The sequence below is a fragment of the Nansenia antarctica genome, assembly GCF_963989245.1.
Source record: "Nansenia antarctica genome assembly, contig: SCAFFOLD_866, whole genome shotgun sequence".
Classification (NCBI taxonomy): Eukaryota; Metazoa; Chordata; class Actinopteri; order Argentiniformes; family Microstomatidae; genus Nansenia; species Nansenia antarctica.
Window position 1 is genome coordinate 5001 of NW_027662620.1, and position 10175 is coordinate 15175.

At 43.6% G+C, this 10175-nt stretch overlaps 1 protein-coding gene across 1 annotated transcript in view; it reads left to right on the forward strand.

Moving 5' to 3' along the window:
• Positions 1–9810, forward strand: part of LOC308175540 (DENN domain-containing protein 1B-like) — a gene marked incomplete at both ends in the record, with an annotated part of 11818 nt that extends 2008 nt beyond the window's left edge. The window contains 3 exons of the mRNA XM_080551191.1: positions 5904–5973; positions 8401–8481; positions 9751–9810. Of these exons, the coding sequence (XP_080407317.1) occupies positions 5904–5973; positions 8401–8481; positions 9751–9810 (211 nt within the window). The remainder of the gene's footprint in view (positions 1–5903; positions 5974–8400; positions 8482–9750) is intronic.
• Positions 9811–10175: the final 365 nt, after the last annotated feature.

Sequence of the window (10175 nt, forward strand, 5' to 3'; positions counted from 1 at the left end):
GCACACACACTCACGCACAAACGCACACACGCTCGTTGTAACACACACACACACACACACACACACACACACACACACACACACTCACACACACACACACACACACACACACACACACACACACACTCACTCTTTCTTTCTCTCTATCTCTACTCACAAGGGATAACTGATTACATCTGTATGCTATGCATGTGATAAATAAACAATGATTACATTTTTTATTTAGTTTGATTATACATCCGTCTGTAAACATCAATGTGCAATGAATATACGTCAGTTATACAGGTTAACCATCTGGCAAACTATTTCAACTTTGTGGTGTGTTTTTTTTGGTACAGATGAATTTGCGCTTTTTACTAATTCATTTGTAAGAATGAAATTATTACATATTTGTATATTATTATATTATATTATTATATATTGTAATATTACAATTAATACACACATGTCCTGTGAATATGGTGGGATGATGTATGGCTGCTTTGCTCCAGATTGTGCTGTAGTGAAATAAATGAATGTTGGCATTTTGGAGGCAAGGGTCAAAAACACCCAAGGTTTAAGCAATATGCAATGAGAAATATCTAAGAGCTACCTTCACACTTTAGAAGTCTGAAGGTAACACTAACTCAATGTTACTTCAGTTCCTAGAATTATGCAAATGATAAACCATGTTTAACTTGAATTGTAGGAATATGTTCAAAGTTAATTATAGCTACTATTACTTGCTCGTTGACACAAGTTGAACTCCACTCTGTTGAATTTTGGTTCATTTTAAATTGAGTACTATGTTTTATAATTGTTACTTAGAAACACATCTTGGTGATTTGTATTTTGTTTCTTTATTAGGGGTATAACATGGGGGTATAGATTGAATGAGTATAACTGAACTATCAAAACAAAACATCATTTTTGCACAATAGTCAATATCACTCAAATGTATTCAGTAGTTGTATGTAGTTAACAAAACAAAGTAAAACAGCGTATCTACATTTACATAAATTGCAGAAAGTATGGAGGGAAAAAAAACATACATGGAAAAAAAAGAGCATCTACGTTAACGTCATGCGGTATTCCGCTAAGCGCTGTGAGACGGTCCGCGGGTCTTGACGGACAATCGTGGGTTTATCACGGACTTGATGAGCTGCTGTCGAGAGGGCCGGCCCTCCTCCCCACCCACCCTTCCCGGCCAGCGTTGATGGCCTTTGTTTTTCGCATTTTTTTCCGCTCTCTCTCTCTCTTTTCTCCTCGTTATTGGGCTACTGGCACAGAAGCACGGCAACGACGCTTCGCCCCATAATTATGCATGAAGCCTCGCTGCCAATTAGCAGAGGCTCCCCTGTCCCTCTCTGAGTTCCACATGCTAATTCATCTGACATATGATGTATAAAATTCATTATGCATTCTGAGTAGTTTGCATGGCTTGCTTCATTCATAATAAGAAATGTATAGAAAGTTTTTTTGTGTGTGTGTGTGTGTGGTTGTTTTAAAGACTTCCCCAGTTCTTTGTTTTTGTGGTGTTTGTTTATTTTTTATTTTGTTTATTAAATAGACCCAGTGTGTTACAAAAAGAATGAGTGAAAATATTTTAAAGCGTAATAACAACAATGCATATTTAATATGTCATGGTTAAGCGTTAAGCGAAATATTTACAAATAGAATTTTTGCATCAAATCATGTGTGCAAACAGTCTTTTGTTTTTTTTTCAAAATTGTTTTTCCAAAATGTTTTTCATCATTTCCACATATTAGTTCTATAAAGTAGGACGAAATGGCTTCAGTTAAGAGATGCGCTGCTGTAGCAGAAAGGCAGCGTAGCGTGGGAATCTAAGTTGTGATCCTATTGAATAATGTGTTCATATCTGTGTTCATATCTGTGTTGTGATCACATAACAGATCAAACAGAAGCCAGTAAAAACAAAACAAAACAAAAAAAGCCAACAACTGCAAAGAGGCTTTCACGTTTATTTAATCTGTCTTGTTTCCCTGGATATAAAACAAAGGTAATTAAAACAGTTTGCGTCCCTGTGATTGTTGAAGTACTGGGACTATAAAATTGTCACCTCTGCTTACAGGAGGAAGTGTGTTAATGAGTAGGACACTTTTATATGGGCAGCTCTTTGTAGTCCGAAAGGGCCCTGCTCCCTTCAGGCCAAACCTCTTTAAAAAGCAGAATGGTTCTGTTTGACACTGTTCTCCCCCCTCCTCCTCCTCCTCCTCCTCCCTTTGGTCATTCTCTCACATTTGGGGGAAGAAATAGCCGTCGGACATCTGAGAGGGGTCGGAGATGAAAAAGGCGGTTTCCTCTGGTTTTTTATTTGATGGCTGAGACTTCAGGATCCCTTTTAGGGAGCGGCCTCGCTCCGGTGAGTGGTCACTTAGCGCTCCGCCAGAGGACATTTCCTTCCCTGTACTTAACCTCCGACCCGGGAAAGTAAAGGTGTAATCAAATCTTACGCTGAGCCCAGCTACAAGGTGCAAGCTGACTTACGGTAACGGGCCCGCGCGCTGAGGGAGATTTAAGACCCATCGAGGGAATAGAAATAACAGCGTCGCGCTTAACACCCAACAGGTACTTTATGGCAGCGGACAGGGGAGACGGGGAGTGCGCCATTAAAAGGGTCCATTTTACTAGAGCCAAATGAAAGCCTGACTTACTAACATACACAGGTATTTGCCCTAACATTCTTTTTATTCAATTATTTTTATGTTTTTAGGGCATTTACGGTATGCTTTATTGGGATAGAGACAGGAGAGACTGACAGGAAGGAAGGGTGAGAGAGAGGAGGGATGAGGAGGGATGATTATGTTGTCAATGGCCGGAATTAAACCAGGGACCTTGAGTGGATATAGCATGCTCCTTAGTGTGCTACACCACTAACGCCGCCTGCCCTAAACATGCTTTGAGATGTTGCAGTGAACTTGTACGTGTTGTGTCCCCATGCCTGCAAATAAACACACGTCCCTCTCTGCTGTCATTAGTTTTTACTAGCGATTTACATAATTTACGTCCTTAGACAGGCCTAGTTGAATCGACGGGATGCTTCGAGAACCCGAGGATACTAACCTGGGATACTAAATGGCGTTAAGAAGTACTAGAGGGGACTTCCCAGCTCAGCCTTATCTCCTGACCTCCCTCCTGGGCGGGGCTGTGGTTGGGGATAAGGAGCCGGAGGGGTTGGGAGAGAGAGGGCCGTGGATTAGACGGTTTATTCCTCGAGTATACAGCACTTTGAGGAGACTAGTGTTTGGAACGTTCTGGAGAGATTACCCCTGCTCCCGTGCGCGGGTGAGGGATGGATGTCTCTCTATCGGTGTGTGTGTGTGGGGGGGGGGATTAGAGAAGCACAAACACATCTAAGCCCCAAAACTGTGAAGAGCAGGAGTGCTTACAGTAGGAGGGAAAAAAGTGCATTCTTGTAGAGAAGAAAGAGAAGAAGAAGAAGAAAAAAAAAAAAAGAAGAAGAAAAAATGAGGACCAAATGATTTGAGTATTTATTACCGTCATATAGAATAACAGGCCCAGTTCTGCTACGGCGGAGTACGAGCACAATGGTATTCCTCCCTTTCCCCCGGATATCTTGATAAGTTGTGGTTCGCTGCTCCTGCGCCAATAATTTATTTGCCTCTAAAACAAAGGATGGTACAGCACCTTCATCCAGGGGGCTAATGAGTCTGAGAGCTGTGAGGCCTGTCGGTCTGACAGCGCAGAGTCAGTCCTATTTAAATACCCTTCACTAGTGAGAAATGAAAGATTAACATCCAGGGGCCTGGCTTTTTAAACAAAGGGAGGGGAGATGAGACGGATAATGATTTGGCTTTGTTTTCCAAGGGCCTGTTGAGAGTTTCAGACATCTTTTTTCTTTCTTTTTTATGTTTGTATATATGGGGGGGGGGGGGGGGGGGGGGGGGGGGTGTTTAAATGTGTGAATTTAAACACGCCTCATATAAATGCAATTGTATCCTGCTTATTTGTTTGACATGTCATATCTATCCTTGCTGTAGGCTTCTCCTTTTGTTTTCCTTTTTTTTTTTTTTTTTTTTTTTAAATGTCCAGTCAGCCTGTGAATTTTGTAGTTAAGACGCGCATGTTTCATATGGTTGGGATAGTGTGACCTGGTTATGGGAAATCTTCATGCGGACGTCAAAATATTGGCATGTTAAGAAGCTGATTGTTTCAGGCTAATGGTCACTCAGGCCCTCTGATTGGTGCGCTTGGCTGCACTTCCCCGGGAACCGGCGTGTCATTGGCCCCTTGCGGATTTAGCGATATGAAAATTTGCATTACGTTCACTTTATTGTTTTCTTGTTGTCTGTTAATTCCAGTCTGCAGAGCAGCCACTGACCCATGCCCGAAGAATTACCCAGCATCCCTCTGTCTGAGCAGTTCACCCTCAGCCAAGTCCACCTCAGAGACAGCATTGTCCTCTGGATTATGCTTTAAAAAAAATAAATGAACGTTTTATTATGGATAAACATGAATGATTTTTTCATTATTTTTTATTTTATTTTATTTTTTACATTAGACAATGTCCAATTCTATTAAGAAAGCCATAGTGTCATTGGGACATGCCCACACATTTGTTTGGGAGGGCAAATTAAAGTACTGTTGATAGATTGATTGATTCATTCAGAAGTTCATTCATTTCTTTTGCCTCTTCATTCTGGTTTAAGTTAATGAAGCATTTATGAGAGTTGCTGCACTTTGTCTCACTGCGTAACAGAACATAATCCAGTTATTATGTGTGAAACGTTCAGAAATGCATGGTAAAATAAACAAAATAAATACTAAATACAAATTCGATACCTCACTTCGATACCACACCGCAGTTTTATTATTTGATTGCATAACATTATAAATGAACTGAGGTCTCGCAATCTTCAAGCCAAAACAACATGTTGGCTATCTTCCACTTCGAAACCAAGTCAACTTGGCCAAGAATATGTCAACCCTCATAAGAGAGCCATGTTGCAGATTGCACTTCACTTCTGGTGGGTGTATTTTGTGATTAGCTTTAACACAAACACGAACAGTATAAATTATTTTTAGCTTGTTAATTAATTTATTTATTTTACATTAATTAGATAAGGCAAGAGTCGTAGGAATGTCTTTTTTATATGTAAAGGAGAAGAAAAAAAGATGTGTGTGTGTGTGTGTGTGTGGGGGGGGGGGGGTGAGAGAGAGAGAGAAAGAGAGAGAGGGGGGGCCTCAGTGGTTCTCGCACCGCGTCTTGGCTGAGCTTGTGCATCTGGGAGCAGCATGCTTGTAAACCATCGCATCCCTCTTCATTTAACACAGGCTACGGTGGCCCAGTGATGTTTTGTTGAAGAAACCGAATAGCCCTTTTTTTTTTCTCTCCTTCCACTCCCTTACCCATTGGCTCTGAGAGCAGACATGACAGGAATGTGTAGAATGCCGAGTGGCCAGAGAATGAAGAATGTCATAATTAGGCCTTGGTACGGTTTATCAGTGTATACTTTTAACTGTTAACAGTACGGTAAGCCTGCCATATGTTCTATTGACCCACTGTATGTATGTATGTATGTATGTGTATATATAACACATGAACTACTATTAGCGTACTGTGTATATAGCCCTTGGCCAGTAGGCATTAGACGTACTCTATATAGTGAAGTACTGTTTAACACATTACGATTAGTATTATTTGAGTATAGCTATAAGCCTATGCACTGTACGATGCTTAGGTGAAACAGATGTTCGTTGCATTAAAAACACGCTTCGTCCAACAACAACAAAAAACTCGGAAGATCGGAGAATTGAAATGTCCCGTTTGGGTTTCAGATAATAATGAAAAGCACGATTTAAAACGAACACTCATTTCCTGTGTACCTATATAATGTATTTTGATACACTTTTTTATTTTTATTTTTCCTCTTATCTTGCAGTTATCTTCCCTGGTTCGAGATCTACTACAAACTGCTAAACACGCTGGCCGACTACCTAGTGAAACGCCAGGTAATCACTTCTTCTTACGGATGTTATTCTCCCTGTTTCCCTCGACTCGAGAGTATGTGTATGTAGTCTGCGTTTGGATGCTTGTACTGTCAACGCTGCATGCACAGTAGCTGGTTCTGGTTGTAAGATATCTTCTGGATGGTGGTTTCTCTTTGTTTTGGGGGGGGGTTGTGTTCTACGTACAGGGCTCCAGTTGGCTCCCAGAGTTGTTAGCGGCAACCGTGTTGACATTTCACAGACCGAACGAACGAACGCTGATCTGGAACTGGAAGTCAGACCTTGATGATTTACTGGAAAACAAACTGTTTAGGAAGACGTGTGCACACACTCACACACACACACACAGACACCCACACACCACACACACACACACACTCACACACACACAGACACCCACACACCACACGCACACACACACACACACACACACACACACACACACCACACACCACATTCACACACACACACACACACACACCACACACCACATTCACACACCACACACATACACACACACACACACACACACACATACACACAGACACCCACACACCACACACACACACACACACACACACACACACACACACACACACACACACACATACATACATACATCACTTCATACTTCACTTTGCCAAACACTTTCCCCTGACTATAAACGGTATTGTACCAACCAAGGGAGGGAAAAAAAGTTTAGGGAATGAAAAACTCCTGTCATGGTAGTCGTCCTGCTTCCCCAAAGCTGCTGAGAGAGGGTGTGAACACACACACACACACACACACACACACACACACACACACACACACACACTCACACACTCCCTCTCCCACTCATACACAACATCCCCAGCTCCCCCTGCAGGGTCAGAGTGCACGCACAGGAAACGTGTCACACTACGCTTCAACCAATCAGAGCGCCGTTCGCCGCCTTTGCAGCCATCTCTAAAGTTAATTTACAAATGATTTATTCAACTGAGGAAGTCTGTCCTTTGGGTTTCTGGGTTCCATGCATTTGACCGACAAACAATAAAAAGTGACGTTACAGAATTGAAAATGATGGATGGATGGATTTCTTGGAAGAAAAAAGCCTCAGACAAATGCTGAACAAGGAACGAAAGTCATCGACAGTCGTTGTTGTTGTGATTTCTGCGTTCATCTTTACTTCTGCTAAGAAGCAGAGGGAGGGAGGGAGGGAGGGAGGAGGGGGGGTGGCAGCGGTAGGTCCTCGGTGACTGAAGTGTTGGGGTGCATGATGTGGTGTATATTTACCCTGCCATTAGGAGCCAGAGGGGCAGGCTGACAGACGAGGGAGGACAGGAGCGATGATGTTTGAGGCCAGGGGTAAAGGAAGCTGCTCCCTAGGCGGGGTGCTGGCCATGCGTGTGAGCATCCAGGCTCTCTGACAGGAGGCCCTTCCATTACACACACCCTCACACACACACCCTCACTCCCTCACACACACCCTCACATGCACGCACACACACACACACACATGCACACACACACACACACACACACACACACACACACACGCACACACACATGCACACACACATGCACACACGCGCGGACACACGCATATACACATAAACACATACACACACCCGCATGCATGCACATACATACACATAGACACACACACACACAGACACACACACACACACACCCTCACACACACACACCCACGCACGCACGCATATACACATAAACACACACACACACACACACACACACACGCATAAACACATAAACACACACACAATGTTACATGACAATGTTAAATGACAAAACTCTCTGAAACAAAAGAAAGAAATCCCCCCCCCCAAAAAAAATAAGAAGAAAAAACGACCAACAAATTTGATGTAACTAGGTATCACTAACCCCCTCGTCCAACGCTGTCCTCTTCTGAAACAGGGGGCGGGGGGGGGAAAGAGGCGAAGGGGGCCTGAGAAAAGTAAATTGCCAGTCTTGTCAGAAGACTCATAAAAGTCCGGGTGTATAATCCCGGGGCCTGTTCTGTGGCCAGGCAGGATCTCCGACGGCTTCTTAAAGGCCTCCTCTCGGAGCGGGGACCCCTGCTTAATTACCGCCAGCCCGTGTAGGCCGTAAATCAACGCCGGGATAATAAGCGTCTGCTGCGGCCCCGCGCGCCGTCTCTTAACCTCCCGATCGCTCGTTAAACGCGTGTCAGTCGGATGTTTTCCGAGCCCCTTCGGGCCCCGCTGCAGGAATGCCCACCACCCCCCCGTCCCCCCCACCCGTCTGAGGGGGGTGTGTGTGTTAAAATCATTGATGTATTGTCATTTATTTATTTGGTCATTTATTTATTTCATTTTTTTCTCCTCAGTCTTAATGTGTGTCTTTTTCTTTTTTTTTGTTCTTTGTTTTTTCTTGTCGTCTCTCTTTGTTTTTCTCTCTCTCCAGGAAAACGACTTGAACGACATGCTGAACTCCCTGTACGGTCTGCCCGTGCCCAAGCCCTTCACCCCCATCAGCCTGAGCGTGGTACGTAGGTCTGGCACTGCCCTGGGGGGAGGGGGGGGGGGGACACCCAGGGGGGAGACCCGGGGGGGAGACCAGGGGGGGGAGACCAGGAGAAATGGGAAACGGGAGAGAGAGATGGATGAGGGAAGCAATTGAAGTGAGAGTGACCGAAGAGGGGGGGGGGGGAGAGACACTAGACACTAAAAGGGAGACAGAAGAGAAAAGGGGTGAGAAAAGGGAGAGAGGAGAGAGAGACGGAATAGAGCGAGGGGGGGGGGGGGGGGGTGGAGAGATGGAAGGTAGGCAGATAGGAGAGGGGCGAGGGCTGACACTTTGTTTGGAAACACAAGTGGGTTTAACGGGTCTCCCTCCGATAAGACGGAGCTGGACATGTTTTCAGCCTAACGGGCGCTTTCACAACTCATCATGTCTCCTGGTTATCACCGGCTGCAACCACTGGCCATCCATCCCAGCCCGGCTGTGTTTGAGTTAGCTCTGACGTTATCTCACACGGGGTATTACAAGCTCACATGTAACACTCCGCTTGAAATCGCTCCGTTTTTCCATAGCTGTGCTTAAATGATGAGAAAAAGTTTCCCCACCCCCCCACCCCTCCCCCCTTCCCCCCCAAAGCCACTAAGCAGCTTTTAATGTTTTATTTAACCAATTTTCCGAGTTCATTGCATTTTTACATTTTGTAAGAGTGTTGTTTCAGCCTTTTGTCCTCAAGAACCAAACATTCTTTATTTAGACCAATTAAAGCTACTCCTCCTACCTTCTACTATCAGTCTCTGAAGGATATATATAATTAAGGAAATATATAATTATACAGTCCTACTTATTTCAGTTGACATATATTAAGTAATCAATACTTTAGTAAAAAAAAAGACATAAAAAGGTTTCCAAGTGTAATTGTGCATTATGAGACCGTTTTTTCCTCCTCTTCTTGATTTTCTTGCCGTTTTAATCTGGCACAGACAACGCTTTTATCTCAAAGCGTCACCGAAACAACAAAACTAATTACAGAGGTGATGGTTTCAACTGCTTACTGGAGAAAAAGACCAGTTTTGATATTTAATTGATGAAGCAGAATATTCCTAAAAAGAGTTATGTTAGTTTTTTTTTGGCAGCCTAGAAAAAGGAGCGTTGTCCTCTTTCAAATGTGAACCTTGTTTTGCTCTCTCTCTCTCTGTCTCTCTCTCTCTCTGTCTCTCTCTCTCTCCATCTCTCTGTCTCTCTCTCTCTCTCTCTCTCTCTCTCTCTCTCTCTCTCTCTCTCTCAATGTGAAAGAACAAGCAGTTGCATATTGCCACTGGGCAAGTACTGAGAGATACGCCAAGCCAGGAGCCGGTGAGTGGAGAAGAGTGAGTGAGAAAAGGAGGGAGAGAGAGAGAGAGAGAGAGCGAGAGAGAGAGAGGCGGCTGTGAAATCTAAAACCGCTGCAGTACTAATCGCATGGGAGAAGAGGCTTTCCAATTTGGCCGAATAAGTCATGCTATCTTTTTTTTTAATATAACAAAACAAACTATCCTGGGCCTTGGTGTCGGTTTCTTCTTCTCTGGAAAACAATCAAACTTTGTAAATGATTAATGCCCTGCCACACTGCCGTATTCTCTTTCTGAATATCAAAAAGGTTGTTTTTTTCCTTCTCTTCTCTTTTTATGGTTTATGTTTAAAAGCAAAGGCAATTGTGCTCAAGAAATCTCCTTGATGCC